This window comes from Cyanistes caeruleus, unplaced genomic scaffold (genome assembly GCF_971803275.1).
Source record: "Cyanistes caeruleus unplaced genomic scaffold, bCyaCae1.hap1.1 HAP1_SCAFFOLD_231, whole genome shotgun sequence".
In the NCBI taxonomy this organism is placed as follows: Eukaryota; Metazoa; Chordata; class Aves; order Passeriformes; family Paridae; genus Cyanistes; species Cyanistes caeruleus.
This window is the reverse complement of record NW_028256014.1, coordinates 18,240-34,300: the sequence shown is the minus strand read 5'-3', so window position 1 is coordinate 34,300 and position 16,061 is coordinate 18,240. Positions and strand designations below refer to the sequence as shown.

Below are 16,061 nucleotides of genomic sequence, written 5' to 3'. Positions count from 1 at the left end.
GGAGTGCCCACCTAATTCCCATCACAGGCACAGAAATCCGGCTGCAACAGGAAACCAAATCCTAACAACTCCACACCTTGAAACCAATGAACATTAAACCAATGGATTTCTATGGGGTCAGAGTTTATGAATTTAGAAAAATCTAGTCAAACTCATGTGTCATGGAATGATTTTCTCTGCACACCCAGCCTAAGTGTGCAAGAAATTATTCCTGTTGCACATTCTGGCCAGAATCAAGTAATGCCTTATTTTTCTAAAGACATTGTTGAAGAGTTTTTGCTTTTCTCAGTTTCAGTGAAAGGATTACACCGTTAGAGTAATTTTTTGTAATAATTTTACTTCTATATTGTCGGTTCTGTTTGGGCCAGTGGTGTGAGAATCAGTTTTAGTCCTAGGAGAATGAAAAGAAAACACTTGATTGCTTTCTCATTTTTGTTTTATATTTGTACTTGACTCTTAGCCATGACAAAATGATGGTATGAGTTTTTTGATGTTCCCCTTTAAGCTGCACTTTGAAAACTAGAAGAGCTTTAAAGTTGGTGCTTTAACACATAAACAATTATTAGAATATCGTTTAAAAAAAATAAAATAGCAGATCTGTGGGGGACCACGTGTGAGTCAGGGGATGTCTCCCCTGGAAGAGAAGCTTTGCTCCAGGCAGCCAGGAGAGGAGCTTTAGAAATGCAAATTAACACTGATGGGACAAAGCCTGCACAATGGCCCAGGGGCTTCCTGCCTGCAGGAGGAATTGGGCTGATTCCAGGAAGAAAAAACAGAGGCAATGAGTGAATCTGCTTGGAGATAGGGCCAGGGACTTGTACATAAGGCAACAAAGGGAGAAACCATCATTTTCAGAAAATGTTACTAATTGACAAGGACTGCTGCTCAGACCAAGTCCCGCTACATTCCTGAACTTCCAGAAGAACAAACACTTCACAGAGCCAGGAATATCGGGTGTTATACAAAAAGGACATGCAGCAGGCGGATCGGGAAGGCTGAACCTTCCAAGCACCTCCGCCAGTGCTGGACAAAGGGACAGGGACATGCGGCCGGGAAAATCAGGACAAAAACGAGGCCGCGTCCTCCAGCACCTGGAAAGAGCGCACGGCAAATGCCCCATGGCCTCTCCCTTTGGGCAGCAATAAAGTCACTCGCACACCACTCCTCTGGCTCCTTGGGCCACACAAACCTCTGGCGCCGGGAATTTTCCCGCCCGGCCCCGGGCCCAGCGCAGCCACCTCCGGCCTCCCGACACGAAGCGGGACGAGCCAGCGCTGCTCCGCCACCGCCTCCTGCCGAGGCCCCAGCGGCAAGGAGACCGCGGGCAGCCGCTCCCGCAGCGCCCTCAGCCCAGGGCCAACACGGGCCGGCCACGGCACAAGCCACCCGCCACAGCCCCCTGCCGCCCCCTCCCGGGCCCGCAGCGAGCCCCGAGCCCCCGCAGAACCGAGCGCGGCTCCCACCTGCGATGGCTGGGGCCGCCTCCGAGCTCCGCCGCCGCCTCACCGGGCTCCGGCCGCTGCTGCCGCCGCTGCCGGGCCCACACAGACGCTCCGGCAATGGCGGCTCTCCTGCCTCACGGCCGCCCTGGGGGCGCCAGCGGGGCCGGGCTTGTCCCCGCTCTGCCCAATCAGCGCGCGCCAGAGCCACGAGTGACGGCAGCAGCAGCCAATGGCAGCCAGCGGCGGGCTCTGCACACGGCACAGCCCCGCCCCGCGCTCTCAGGGCCCGCCCCGGGCTGCGTGAAGGGAAAGGCGGGGATGAGGAACAGCCCTGGGAACGGGCCCGGCCCGAGCCGCCATTGAGCTCCCAACACAAACAAAGTTCTCCGCACCTCCCGGCCCGCCTTGCCCAGCCCTGGCTGCTGGGTGGCTCCGGCTCGGCGGGAAGCCCTGGAGCCTCACTTCTCCAATGTCTAGTTAGGAGCGTCAGTGCATCACTTTGATTTTCCCCAAATAGGGAAAACAGCCCCAAAGCCCTATGGATGAGTGGGGGAGGGGAGAGATTTCTTGCACTAAACTCCCAAAATTACCAAAACCAACGCGAAGTGAACCGGGACCCCCCAGCAGCGCCTCTCTGCCGTCCCAGCTGAAGCCCTCGCTGGCTGCTCCAGGCTGGAGCGGCACACTGGGAGCACTGGGAAGGGGCCCCGGCTCGGGGCGCAGCCCCCGGGGCAGCCCCACGGCCCCCACGGCAGCTCCAAGGCTCCGCCAGCCGGGATGGAACGTGGGACGGGGAGCAGGGGAAGGGACGGGGATACCGGAGCCGAGGGAATACGAGGGTCACCGGGGGCACTTCACGAGCATTTAACGCAAAAGATAAAATCATAAGGGAGACAAAAGCAACAGCACCTGTGTCACCATAGCACAGGGCCACACAAGGACATGTCCCACTGCTGTGGGGTGATGCTGGCCCAAGTCCAGGCACCCACCACAGCTGCTCTCTCACTGCCCTCCACAGCCACACAGGGAGAGAAAATTTAACCAAGGGTTCATGAGTTAAGGACCCAAGACTCTTTCCTCATCAAACACAGTCATGGGCAAAACAGGAGATATGAATTGAATTTATTGCCAATAAGCTCAGAGCAGGAGAATAAGAAGACCCTTAAAAGCACCTTCCTTCCACCCCTCCCTCCTTCCAGCTCTGTATCCTAACCTGGCAGTGCAGGGATACAGGGAATGGAGCCATGGTCAGTTCATCTCCTGGGGCTTTTCCTGCTGCTCAGGGACAGGAGTCGTTCCCCTGCTGCACTCTGGGATCTCTCCCACCAGAGAGGTCTCCAGGAACTTCTCCAACCTGAGTCCATTCCATGGGAGCAGCCCCCTCACAGTGCTGCAGCGTGGGTCACTCTGCCACGGGGTCAGACCTTTCAGGACAGGCGGCTCCAGCGGGGGCCCCTCTGTCCACAGGTGTCCCCTGGGGTCACAGCCTCATCTCAGGCATTCCCCTGCTCAGGCATGGGCTTCTCCAGGGACTGCAGGTGTATCTCTGCATTCTGGTGAATCTCCAGGGGCAGTCAATCTGCAATTCCCATTGTTAGTCTGTGTTCTGATGGATGTTCCTGTCCCTGTGTTCATCCAGGTGCCCACAGGGAGTCAGGAAGATCTGTTTGGTCAAGGTTGAGCTCTGTGAGAAGCTCTTCCCACACTGGGGACACTCGTAGGGCCTCACCCCAGTGTGGATGTGCCGGTGCCTGCTGAGGGTGCAGTTTTGTGAAGCCCTTCTCACAGTCAGGGCAGTGGAAGGGCCTCTCCTCTGTGTGAATCCACTGATGTTTGATGAGACTTGAGCTCATTGGAAATCTCTTCCCACACTCAGGATGCACTGGTGTGCCCCGAGGTTGGAGCTCCAGCTGAAGCCCTCTCCACACTCCCCACACGTGTAGGGCTTTTCCCCTGTGTGGATCTTCTGGTGACAAATCAGATTGGACATCTCAATGAAGCTCTCCCCACATTCCCCACACTCGCTGGGGCATTCTCCTGTGTGGATGTTCTGGTGCCAGATCAGGTGGGAGCTGCGACTGAAGCTCTTCCCACATTCCAAGCACTTTCCAGGCTTTTCCCCTGTGTGGATCCTACAGTGGTTAATCAGGACAGAGATCTTCCTGAACCTCTTCCCACACTCCCCACACTCCTAGGGGCTCTCCCCAGTGTGAATCACCTGGTGCCAGATCAGATGGGAGCTATTCTTGAAGCCCTTCCCACACTCCCCACACTCCCAGAGCCATTTCCCAGGGTGGATCCTTTGGTGTTTCCTCCACTTGAAGCTCCAGCTGAAGCTCTTCCCACATTCCAAGCATTTGTGGGGCTTCTCCCTGCCATGAGCTCTCTCCCCCAGCTCTGAGCTCCGGCAGGATCTCCAGATGCCTTCCTGGCACAGGGGGGATCTTTCCTCCTTGCAGCTCCCTGGGCTGGGTTTGCAGCCCCTCCTCATGCAGGATCTCTGGGGATTTTCCTCCTCTTCCTCCATCTGGCCATGGCTTGGGAATGACAAATCCTGATTTGGGGGTAAACAAAGTGGGAGTGCCTTGAAGTAGAGGCTCCTCCTGCCTAAGTCCATGTCTCGAGCTCAGCAGGAGTCTTGTGTCCATGAAAATCTCCAAAATATCAAGATTCAGCCTCAAAAAAAGTCTCCCAGGATTTCCCCATCTCTTGTCTTTCCTATTTGGGATTCCAGAGGTTTCTCTTCCCTGGGATGATGGGGGTCCAAGGGCTCCAGGGGTTCCCCCTCCTCTGGGGTCCTCCTTAGCGATGATCCAGAGGCTTTTGGGGGTCCATGGGGTCCCTTCTCCCCTGATCTCTGCTTTGAGATCCCAGGGATCCCAGGAGTCTCTCCTCTCCAGGCTCCCACCTCTCCAAGCTGCCAGGGTCCCCCAGCTCTGGGATCGCCCCTCTCTGCTCTCCCCACTCTGGGGGTCCCAGGGGTTCCTCTCCTCTGCTCTCCCAGGGGTCCCCAGGACCAATGTCCTCCCCCAGCCAATACTGGGCAATGGCCATGTGGACCCCAAAGATCCCCCGAGGGGCTCAGCTTTGGGGTCCTGCAAGATCCAAACCTACACACCCAGAGAAAAAAACCTCCCAGGGATGCCAGACAATATTTGGGGCTCAATTCCGCAATCTGCAAGTTCCAAACACACCCCAATTAAAAGACCCTCTCAGGGACCCCCTGACAGATTTGGGACCAGCTCCCCCTCCCTGCTCACCTGCAGGATGAGGTGGGGGCGATGGGCCCGTGGCCGGGGGTGCTGTGGACACAGGGGGCACTGGAACCTCCAGCTTCTCCTTCTATTCCTGTTCCTGCTCCTCCTTTTCCTTTCTCCCTCCTCCTGCTCCTCCTCCTTCCTAATCCCACCTCCTCCCCAGTTCCTGCCTTCTGTATGTTTAGAGTGGAGAACCTTGCTTGTTTTTAGAGCTAGAACAAAGATTCCAGATGGAACAAGCCTTGCTGGTTTTATCCAGCAGTATCAGTGACTACAGGTCGTGTTTGCTTTGGTTTGGTGCTGTCCTCGTTCCTCCTCAGTGCTCAGACTGGGCTATGGGGTGTCCTTGTTTGCTGCATTTTCAGAGTTCCTCTTGGATCCTTTGGGCAATAGGCTGTGCCCTGGGAGGATTCTTTGTGCTCCTTTGTGACACAGGAGAAGCTTCCAGGTGGTTTTTGCGTGAGCGGCTGCTGTGGTGTCACAGGAGCGTTGCCACGTCCCCGTGGTGTTCCCGTTGCTGTGGGACACGGAGGCCTCAGTGTCCAGAGCGGCTCTGGGCGCCTGCTCGTTGCCAGAGAATCCTCCTGCCCGAGGCATTCTCAGCAGCCAGCCCAGCCCCTGACGGGTGTCCTTCTGTGCTTGCAGGGGTACAGTCTGCAGACGTGTGCAGTGCAGCCAAAATGATGCAGCAAGTGGTTGCTGCAGTTGGCACTCTGTTCTCTGTGGCTTATTCGGGGTATTTTTTAACCCACTTGGCACGTAAGTTGAGGTTTTCCCTCGGTGCAGCCTCTGTGGCTTTGGGCTTGCTGTGTGCTTTCTGTTCTTCCACTGGAACAGAGTTGACTCTGTAACCAAATTGCCCTGAGGACAGGGTTGGTTTGGGAGAGCTCCTGCCAGCAGCTGCAGCTGAAAAAGGGGGTGTCTGCAGCCAGCGGGGCGTGCACAGCATTTGCAATGAGGCCTGGGGGGTTCTGTTCCCTCAAGCAGGGAGTCTGTGGCAGCAGAGCCTGGAACTCCCTCCGTTTGCTGCTCCAGCCAAGAGCTGACACAGCCCAGTATTTTGTGCTGCTCTCTTGCTTGCTGTGTGAAGGGCCTGTGGCTCCTGGAGGGATGCTATGAAACCAAAATGCTCTCTCGGGCTTGCCTTGCTCATTTCCCACCATAGGCAGTTTTTTCCTAACAACATCTGGTTCACGTTCCCTCTCCCGTTGCAGGGCACCTCACGCGTGGATCCCCAGCAGCTCCTCCTTCGGTGAGTGGCAAAGGAAGCTTTGGTGTTCAGAATTGTGCAGCAAGTTGTGAGCTCGGCGTGTGGCAGCCGAGTGCCAGCCTGGGAGGCTGAAGGAAAGTTCCTGTCAGTGTCTTTGCAGCAGCAGCAGCAGCAAAGAGATCCCTGGCAGTTTTCTCTGTTTCTGCTGAAGAGCTTTTGAAGAGCTGCAGGACTGGTTTTGCAAGCAGAAGATTGCTTGCTGGCTTTAGCCATGCTGGAATATGGAATTCCCAACAATAAGTGGCAATGTCGGCTTTAGCCCATTGTTAGTTTGAACAGCTCTGAACCCTATTTCTGCTTAGTGCAGCTGGATGTGTAGCTGAGGATAAAGAAGGTGATAACTGAGATAGAACTTCCCGTCCCTCACACTCCCGTCTGTCCACAGGGCACCAAAGCAGCATCAGCACCTCCTCTGGCTCCCTCTGCTTGCAAAGAGGAGGCCAAAGAGGAGGAAGAGAGCAGTGAACTTCCCGCTGTTCTGGGAGACGAGGGCGAACACCCCGCGGTTTGGGAAAACAACGGCAAGGCTCCCGCGGTGTGGGACAAGGACAGTGGACATCTCCCGGTGGGGGACGAGGATGGTGGACATCCTGTGGCTTGGGAAGAGGAGGGTGAACATCTTCCAGCATGGGAAGCGGACAGAGAATGTCCCATGGCTTGGAAAGATGATGATGAACCTGCAGCTTTTTGGGAAGAGGACAGAGAAGCTGCAGAGTTTTGGGAAGAGGAAAGAGAAGATGCTGTGCTTTGGGAAGAAGATGGAGAACCTCCCTCTGCTCCTGAAGAGGACACTGAAGCTCCCTGTGCTGCAGGATCCTGGGCTGAACATTCTGACAGCAGCACAGCCCTGCAGCCAGAGGGGAGCGGGGAGTGGAGCCTGATGCAGCTGAGTACGTCTGCTCTGTTCCTGTGTGCCAGAGCAGGGTGCTGTGTGTGTGTCTCAGCATCAGCTGCACCCAGGGTTGCTCTGCAGCTGAATGGCACAGGGTCATTTATTGTCCTTCCCCAGCTGAGAGCAAGGGGCTCCCGGCCCCAGGGAGTGGGGCTGCATTCTGGCTCTCATCTGAGAGGGAGCATCTTCCACCTGGTTTCTTTCAGGGAACACGGTGAGCGTGGGGGAGCCTGCCGAGAAATACCTGGAACTGGAGCAGATTGGCCAAGGGTAAGGGCAAGGCAGTTACTTCTGCACAAGCAGGGCCCAGGTATTTTGCTGGTGCAGGATGCAGTGAGAAGTCAGGAGAGCTCCAAACCCCTTCAGACACTGGGGTACGATGCTGCTGCCTCTCAGGGCTGATCAGAATTGATAACTGTGGTCAGAAGGCACCTTGCATGGCAGAGGGCTGGTGGCTGCTGTGCTGTTGTTTGAAGGGTGGATGCACTCGGGTGTTTTGTGAATGCTGCAGGCAGCAGAGATCTCCTGTGTCTGGGCTGCCTTTCACTGCCAGGGCCTAAAGCGCTGCTTCTTTCTTCTCTGCTGTTTTTGTCTCCAGGGCTTTTGGAACCGTTTCCAAAGGACTTGACAGGGCCACGGGAGGAGAGGTCAGTGTCAACACGCCCGGCATGTCTGGCAGCTCTCGAGGGCTTTCCCCTCTGCTGGGAGCTGTGGCTGGAGCTGTGGGGCCCAGCAGAGCTTTCCTGCACAGGCTGCTCCTCTGAAGGCAGAGCAGGGTCAGCCTGCAGAGCACAGCTGGGACAGACTTGGTCCTTCTCAAGTGCCCAAAGGAAGGCAAGGAGGGCAGCGGTGTCTGTCAGAGCAGGACACACTGGCCTGGTCTTCATGTCTAAAAGTGTGAATGCATCAGCTGCTGGAGACTGAGGCCCAATTTACCTTCATCCCAGCCTCGGACAGGAACACTGTTTAGCAATTTTATCATCCTGAGTTTCATCAGGATACCTCAAGGCCTAATTAAGGAGAGATCCTGCTTGGCCTCAGTTTTGGGGTTTTAGTCCTACTTCAGCTGTTCCCACAGAGACAGGAGAGAAATGAGAAGATGGATGTGCAGAGCAAAGCTCTCTCCTAAACCCTGCAGCTGTGTTTGGGTCTGGTGTCAGTGGCAGCTGGGACAGGGATTATCTGAGCAATGGATGTGCACGTTTGCTTTGTTGTGCTATCCCAAACAGGGCAGGGACATTTGAAATCCTGGCCAAATGCCATAGAATTGCTAAAGGGTTCCCGGCTGTTTTGCTCTGTGTGCACAGAAACAGAATTACCTCCTGCTTGCAAAATGTGTTGGAATAATAATCCTAAGAGTGCTGAGGCCATTTGAGAAGACTGTAGGTGCAGAGAATGTTGTTAGAGCTTGGAGGCTGACAGCTGAGGGAGCATTTCTGCAGAGCTTACAGAGCCAAATGTCTCTGGCCATGAGTCCTGTAACAGCCCCAGTGAGCAGAGCAATGGGCTGTGGGAATGGCACTTGCTGAGCTCTGGTGTCCCATCCCAAGGCAGTTTGGCACAGCCCGGCTCGCTCACTCCAAAAAGACTCGCTCCGTGTTTGCTGTGGCCTCCTGCCACAGACTGCTCCAGTTAAAGGTCTGCAATGTCCCTTCAGGTGGCCATCAAGAAAATGAGTCTCAGAGGGCAGAACAGGGAACGAGCTGTGAATGAGGTCGTGGTCCTGAAGGACAAGAAGAACCCCAACATTGTCAACTCTCTGGACAGGTGAGTGCTTCAGGTCTTCTCCCGTGCACGGGCCCTGCGTTCATCTTTCCTGGCATCCCCAGTCTGTAGCCTGTTCTGAAAATGCCTGACCCGGCCATATCTTCCCAGAACAACAGCCTGGCACTTCACTCCTTCCATGTGCTTTTGTTGCTTTGCTTTGGCTTTTTCTTCAAGTTGACCCCATTTGCTGTGTTTTACAGCAAGTGCTGATAAAACCTGGTAGAAATTATTTTCCTTGGCTTCTTCTTCCCAGCCCTGTCCCATTGCTGCAGATGCCAGGAAGACCAGGTTCTTGTTCCCAGAAATGCCTCATTTTCCCATTTTTCAATGGCCCTGCCTATTTCTGAAGGGACTTTGTGCAAAGTTTTCCAAGCATTTGACTGCTTTTGCCCCAAGTTCTGCACGGCCTCCTCCCCTGGATAACTCTGGAAGTTGTGTTGCCTTGTTCCAGAGGGAATGGTGGAACTGATGAGCTCAGATGCTGAAGCAGCTGGGGACAAGTGTTGTGGTTCCACATTGAGCTGGGCTGTTGCTAAAGTGCATTTTTCACCTGCTTGCCATCTAAGGCCTCTCCTTTCTCCCGGGTGCCTCCTTCTCCTTTAGCCTGGGCAGATTCCAAGGCCTGTGCAGCCTGGCAGGAATGTCTCTCCATCTGATTCTGTCCTCATTGACAAGTGACCTGGGAACAAAACTCCACTCTGGGCTTTTCCCTGGGGGAATTGAGCAATGCACATTCATCTCTGTGCCATTGTTCTCCTCTTCCAGCTTCCTTGTTGATGGAGATCTCTGGCTGGTGATGGAATACATGGATGGAGGAACTTTGCAGGACGTTGTCAGACAGACACGCATGGCTGAAGGAGAGATGGCAGCTTTCAGTCAGGAGGTGAGGGATCCTGCTTGTGCTTCCCATGGCTGGGACACCGTGGTCCTTCCAAAGAGGCTGTGAGAGCAGAGTGGCTCCATGCTCAGGCCTTTGTTTCTCTGTTGTTTTTATGAGCTGGAGAGGAAAGAGCCTCTGAAGTGAATGGCCTGCAAATATCACTGCATTTCTACTCTGTTCTTGTGTTCTTTCCTGCTGTTGTGGTACTCTCTGTCTTTTTTGGATCTGATTTCCTGTTCTCAGCTTTGCCTTGAACCTTTTGCCCTGAGCTTGTCTGCACTGCACTCCTGGGCTGTCACAGCAAAGTTGCTGCTGGCAGAATTCTAAACTGTCCTTTCTTGTGTGATATATTCCAGCCTCTGATTTTTTCCCTCGTGTTTCTTGTTGTCTCTCAGTGTCTGCAGGGCCTGGATTTCCTCCATTCCATCCGGGTGATCCACAGAGATCTGAAGAGCTCCAACATCCTTCTGGGAATGGACGGCTCTGTCAAGCTGGGTGGGTGTTCCTGGCCAGGCACGGCGCTCCCGGGGTGCGGCTGTGGGGCTGCTTCCCAGTGAGGGCCAGAGCCCCACAAGTGCTGCTGGTGGCACTGCCCGGCCCCTGCTGCCAGCTGAGAGCGGCTGCCCCGTGCAGAGAGCTCAGGAGAGGAGCAGGCTGTCAGGAGTGCCTTTGCTCTGGGTATGGCCCTCCCAGAGGGGCAGGAGTTGCAATCTAAAGCTTCAAAGGAAATCAGTAAAAGCCAAGTATGAAAGCTGAGGGCTTCTTTAAGGGTCCAGTTCCATCTTTCCTTGGCTACAGCCCTGAGCACTTTTCCAGCTGGATTCAGCACTGCATTCCCAGACTGAGAGTGGGGAATCTTTGTGCTTGGTTTCCTCATTGCAGCTGCCTTTGACAGTGCTTGTTTCTGTCCTCAGCTGATTTTGGCCTCTGCGCTCAGCTCAGCCCTGAGCAGGACCAGTGCAGCTCCATGGTGGGCACTGCTCACTGGATGGCCCCAGAAGTTGTGACCAGTTCTCCTTACGGCCCCAAGGCGGACATCTGGTCCTTTGGCATTGTGACCATCGAGATGGTGGAAGGAGAACCTCCTTACTTCCAGCAAACGGGGGCCATGGTAAGAGGCAAATTCTCCAGGCTTTGCAGAGGCCTGTGAGCACAGGGTGACCCTGCACTGGGAGGAGCAGCTGGAGGTTTCTGCACATCGCAAAGGGAATTCCCACAGCACCTGAGCCTGAACACAGACAAATATTCTGCAGTCTCCAGCAACAATTTGCTTTGGCATTTAAGTTGTTGCAGCTCTTGTGAGGATGACCCAAATACATGAAGCAAGTGCATCAGCTCTAATGCTGTCTTGCAGAAAACCCCAAACCAACCCCAACACCCACACCCAAACCCAACAAGATTTCTGGAGGAGTTTCTGAAAGAGGTTTTGTGAGATGAACTCCCCCTGGCTCTTCTCACTGGGAAACTTGTCTAAAACATGAAGATGATTGTTTAACATCCCCACACTCTAACATATTTCTTTCCTAGTCCAAGCTACTTTCTCTGTGTCACCAAGCCTGAGCTTTCAGCCACACAAACCTGCTGTTCCTTGCCTGGCAGTTTCTGGCATGGGGCATCAGGAATGCTTTTAACTTGAGGGTCAGTGGCACTGCAGAGATGCATTTGATGTAAGAATCCCTTAAAATAACACAGGCAGACCACACTGACTCTTGCAAATGGCCTGTAAAGCTGGTGTCTGTATTTGGAGAAGCAAAATGGGCTATTTCTGATGGAGGTTCCTACTGACAAAGTCAGCCAATGCAGTCGGCTCTGAAGGCGAGATCATTTGGATGTTGCAATGGCTGTGGCTGCACCAGGGTTTGGGTTTTTTGGCTGGCCCAGAAGAATGAGCAGTGAGCAGCAGCATCTGTGCCAGGGAGGAAAGTGCCCGGGGAGCTGGGGCAGAGAAAGCGGGCTGGATGTGAGCACCTGTGGGTGTGGAGGAAGCTGTCAGAGCGCTGTGTTTGCTTTTCCTGCAGGCCCGCGCTCTGATCCGGCAGAACGGGAGCCCGCAGCTGCAGGAGCCCAGGCGCCTGTCGGCTCTGCTGCGGGACTTCCTCGAGTGCAGCCTGGAGCCGGACGAGGAGCGGCGCTTCTCTGCCCAGGAGCTGCTGCAGGTGAATGCCAAGCGGCTGCGGGGGAAACGGCAGCGCCAGGGAGGGCTTTTCTTGTGGGGCCCCCTCCCATCATCTCCAGTCCCGCTGCTTTTCACACGCAAAGCCAGCAGAATCCTCGCCTGCTTTGGCTTGGCAGGCTCCTGTCGAGCTCATCTGGAGCTGGTGCCCCGCCACGAGCGGGGACATCTTCAAGCACATCAGGTGGCTCAGAGCCCTGCCTGACCTGAGCCTGGATGTTTCCAGGGAGGAGCCACCTCCCACATCTCTGGGCTCCCTCTCTCAGTGTTTCCCCACTCTCCTGCTACAGCAATTCTTCTTTACATCTAATCTGAGCCCGCTTCCCTCTCTTGACTTTCAAACCATTCCCCTTTGTCCCGTTGCAACAGAGCCTGTGAGGAACTTGACTCTGGAAAGTAACAGTTCATTTCTTTCTTTTTTATCCCTTGGGCAGCACCCATTTTTGTCATCAGCCAAGCCTCTCTCCAGCCTGACCCCTCTGATCACTGCAGCAAAGCAACTGAGGGAGCAGCGCAGGAGGAGATGAAGCACAGGAGGCCAGCTTTTCATTATAGTAGTTAGGACAAGTAGTTAGTAATGTTAGTTAACACTGTTAGTTAGTTAGAGTAGGTTAGGACAGCCTGTTTGTTATGGCAGTTATTTGAATAAAATCTCTGTTAAACCTCAATCCCTTGAGGTGTCCTGTCCTTCTCCCGCTGTGACTCAGCTGCCCGGAGCACTGCGAGGGGAGAGCGGGCCCAGCCTCGCCCAGAGCTGAGCCCCAGCAGAGCCTGGCAGAGCCCAGAGCAGCCTCGGCATCTGCAGAGTCAGCCTGGAAGGAGGCGCTTGGAGCCTTCTGGGCTGCAGCCGGCTCTTGCTTACAAACTGTGTGCGCTGGAAAATGCCTCTGGTTCTGCGGGAGGGCAGAAGGGGCCCGGGGAAGGCCCAAGTGCTCCATGCAAGGGAAAAACCTGCCCTGTGTTTGTGATAAAGAACTATGTTGGTGTTGACCTTCGCTATTATGTGTTGGCTTTTGCAAATTATTATAATCACAATGATTTTGATATACTACAGTTTGTAATCATTTCTAACTGCTTTTGATATAGTAGTGTTATAAATGACTTTCAAATTTCCAAACAATCAAATGTAATTAATTGATAACATAGCTTAATAAATTGGATACAAAATAATAAAAGAATACAATTTAGTAAAAGAATACAATTTAGTAAAAAAGAGATACAATTTAGTAGATATATTCAGATACATATATATATATATGTGAATATAATTGGCCAGTGGTTACAAATGCTTAAGGCATAAGTAAAACTGACGGGGTGTAGGGGGGACGCTTCTCACCTCACCTCACGTACGAAACAAAGCACTTCAAGCTAAACTTATATACTGTATGCTTATACATATTCATTAATGTTTCCCATAAGTTTCCTCCTTTTTCTGATTTTACTGACCATTTATTTTCTAAACTACATCCTGTTCCTTAATTTTGACATGTAACATCTGCAAAGGGATGCATCTGCTTTATAACACTGATTCTTGATCGTTTCTAATGATAACTTTAGTAACAGTTACAATTTAAGTAGCATGAATCAATTCCATTTATTACACTGGGAATGGGGAACCCCTGCGCTTCCATTTCTGGGTGAACCCCCCTTCCTGGGCACAGAGACCCCCTTGAACATTCATTTTGGGGCACCGGGACCCCCTGGTACCCCCTTCCCCAGCCCCAAAAACCCTGCACCCCCTTATCTGGAACCTGGAATCCTCTGAACCTCCATTCTCGGGAATGGAAACCTCCCAGAACCCCCATTTCTGGGCACCAGGACCCCCCTGAACCTCCATTTTCAGGCACTGGGACCCCTTGAACCCCAGAACAGAGGAAGGGATCCCCCTGAACTCCCATTCTGCTGCAGCAGGACCCCCGTGCACCCCTGTATCCAGGACTGGAACCCTCCCAAACCCCAAATCCTCACACCCTGGGACCCCCCTGCAGCCCAGCCAGGCTGTTACCCCCCTGCTTTGTTGGTTTAACCCAAAGTTATCTCCTCCCCTGCCCTGCCTATCATTGTATCCCATCCCCTTTTTCCAGCACCTTCCCTATCAATCTTGTCCACCCTGCCCCTTGTTCCCAAATGTCCCCTGTCAATCCTGCCTTATGCCAACCCCCTGCTTGGACGTCCCCTTTGGAAATCCCCTAATCCACAGCACCCCATTGGTCCATGTGTCCTATTCCCCTCCCCAGGATATCCCTCACTGGTTGAAATTGTATCCACCCCTGGGCCCTCCCCATATATAAATTGCTGTACACTTGTATTCTTTGTCTTTTGTCCCTGGACCCTTGGGCAGTTAAACCTTTCCCTGAACCCCAATATAAAAGACCTTCCCCCCATTCTTGCCTCCACACTGTGCCTGACAGCTGTTAAGTGCTGTAGAGCATTGCTGCTCTAAGCCACACCTCGGGTCATCCTGCTCCTGAGGTGTGTTCCACTCCCAGTGTGGAGCTGAGGAAGAGCTGACCGGCCTTGGCACCATTTCACACCCAGCTGATCCCAGTGTGTCCCCACTCTCTCCCAGTGCCCTCCAGCGTGTCCATCTCGCTGGTGCCCTTGAGCTGGAGCCAGCAGCTCCTGGTGCTGCTGGAAACCGCCCCCGGCAATGCGGGCTCAGCTCCAGCTGCCAGGTGGAGCACGGCAGCCTGGAGCACCCCCTGAGCCGGCACTGGGGCACGGCCCGGCCCCCACAGCGCCGGGGGCAGCGGGGGAGGCACTGGGGGGGCCCAGAGGGGGATTGGGGTGTGCTGGGAGTATGGATGTTAACTATGAGCAAAAGTAGGGAGCACAGTGCCTGTAGAATAGCAGGCTGCATAACTTTCTCAGTCCCGCCTGAGAAAGTGGCCGGGGAAATCATGGGGAGGAATTAAAACGATCCTCAGAGATAGAGAACAGCCCTGCAGGTGCTGTTTGTCAGTTTCGTGTTTTCTTGCAAGAGAAGGTCGAGGGGTGGTGTACCCCAGTGACCAATGATGGTGATGTGTTAGTTCACTGACCAATAAGAGTTTTAACTTTCTATACTTTCATGTATCGGTCTATAAAAAAAGATCTGAGGTAATAAACCTTAAGAGCTCTCCTGTTCAACTCACAAGAGAGTCTGTGTTGTTCTTCTCACCGTTCCCAATAGAGCGACACTGGGAGTAACTGGGAGGGAGTTTGAGATAGAGTGATTTAAACTGGGAGAGGGGTTTGTGGGCCAAGAATGGCTGAGAAGGGGATTAAAGGATATTGGGGAGGGTGGGATGGGGTTCTGGGGGTCCTGGTGGAAACTGGGAGGGAGTTTGGGGGTGCTGGGTGTAACTGGGAGGGATTTGAGTGAGCCTGGAGGGGCTGGATGGAGACTGAAGATTGGAAAGCAGAGATTGGGATGTGGTTCATTGTGCTGGGAAGAGACTGAGAGGGATCCTGATGAGTCCTGGTGGAGCTGGGAAGGAACTGGGAGAGGGTTTGGAGGTCCAGGGGCAGTGGGGGGAAATTGGGAGGGGGCTGTGGGATCTTGATAGGGACAGGAGGGGCTTTGGTGGATCCTGGGGAGGCTGGGAAGGGACTGGGAGGACATTTCAGAGGTCCTGGTGGGGTGGGTGAGAGTGGAAGGGTGCTTGGAAGGGCTTGGGGTGTCTGTGAGAGGTTTTAGGGGGGATCCTGACCCCTGCAGACCCCCAGAGATGTTGCTGTACACTGCCCGCAGGAAGATGCTGATATGGATCGAGGGCTCCATGTTGGGCTTCGTCTTCCTGGCACTGGGGCTCAGCTTCTGCCTGCACAAGAAGGTGAGGGGGGGTCCTGGGGGTCATATCCTCCCTCTCCCGGAACGTGTGTGCTCCCCCAGGGCCCCCAGCCCAGTGTCACCCCCTTTTCTCTGCACACAGAGCTCCTGAGCCGCTGGCAGCCGCAGCCCCTCCCCATGGCTTCAGGCCCAGCCAGCATCCCCCGCTCCATCCCTGGGCTGATTTTGGAGGGGTCGTGTGCCCCCCCAGCCCTGCTGTGACTCTGCCCCCGGCCGGCTGCTCCCAGTGTTCCCAGTAAAGCTTCCCAGTTTGCCCCTGTCCCGTTTATGGGGGCTTTGGGGAGGGACTTGGGGAGACCCCATGGGGGTACCCTGTCAGGGACAGATGCTGCCCCAGGATGGATCAGGACCCCCGTGTGTCCCCCCGATCTGTCACCCTGTTCTGGGGACTCCTTGGGAGACACCAAACTCCAGCATGGCACCCAGCAAACCCTAAAAAGGGCTGGGACCCCTGAAGCCACCAGGGAAATTTGGGGAGGGGGCACATGGGTGGTACCTGGACCATGCCAAGAGCCCAGCGCTGCCCCAGCCCGGCCTGCCCCGGCTCC

The 16,061-nt window shown here is 54.4% G+C and overlaps 2 protein-coding genes across 2 annotated transcripts; both read left to right on the top strand.

The window, feature by feature from the left end:
- Positions 1 to 4,723: 4,723 nt before the first annotated feature.
- LOC111945098 (uncharacterized) lies at positions 4,724 to 10,156 on the top strand. Its single transcript, XM_086874474.1, has 8 exons — positions 4,724 to 4,727; positions 5,914 to 5,951; positions 6,355 to 6,859; positions 7,068 to 7,131; positions 7,460 to 7,508; positions 8,519 to 8,628; positions 9,394 to 9,511; positions 9,904 to 10,156. The coding sequence occupies exons 1-8, from the start codon at positions 4,724 to 4,726 to the stop codon at positions 10,063 to 10,065; spliced, it is 1,050 nt and encodes a 349-aa protein (XP_086730600.1). The 3' UTR covers positions 10,066 to 10,156.
- A 233-nt stretch (positions 10,157 to 10,389) lies between these two features.
- Positions 10,390 to 12,349, top strand: LOC147645553 (serine/threonine-protein kinase PAK 3-like). The gene is made up of 3 exons (XM_086874473.1): positions 10,390 to 10,619; positions 11,527 to 11,664; positions 12,116 to 12,349. Exons 1-3 carry the CDS (start codon positions 10,476 to 10,478, stop codon positions 12,206 to 12,208), a joined length of 375 nt encoding a protein of 124 aa, XP_086730599.1. The 5' UTR covers positions 10,390 to 10,475; the 3' UTR covers positions 12,209 to 12,349.
- The last annotated feature ends 3,712 nt before the right edge of the window (positions 12,350 to 16,061 follow it).

Bases quoted from the DNA above. Each gene is read 5' to 3' on its own strand.
- LOC111945098 (XM_086874474.1), top strand. The intron at 6,860-7,067 runs GTACGTCTGCTC...GGTTTCTTTCAG, and splicing joins GTGGAGCCTGATGCAGCTGA to GGAACACGGTGAGCGTGGGG. The intron at 7,132-7,459 runs GTAAGGGCAAGG...TTTTGTCTCCAG, and splicing joins CTGGAGCAGATTGGCCAAGG to GGCTTTTGGAACCGTTTCCA.
- LOC147645553 (XM_086874473.1), top strand. From the start codon at position 10,476: ATGGTGGGCACTGCTCACTGGATGGCCCCAGAAGTTGTGACCAGTTCT. The intron at 10,620-11,526 runs GTAAGAGGCAAA...CTTTTCCTGCAG, and splicing joins TCCAGCAAACGGGGGCCATG to GCCCGCGCTCTGATCCGGCA. The intron at 11,665-12,115 runs GTGAATGCCAAG...TCCCTTGGGCAG, and splicing joins CTGCCCAGGAGCTGCTGCAG to CACCCATTTTTGTCATCAGC.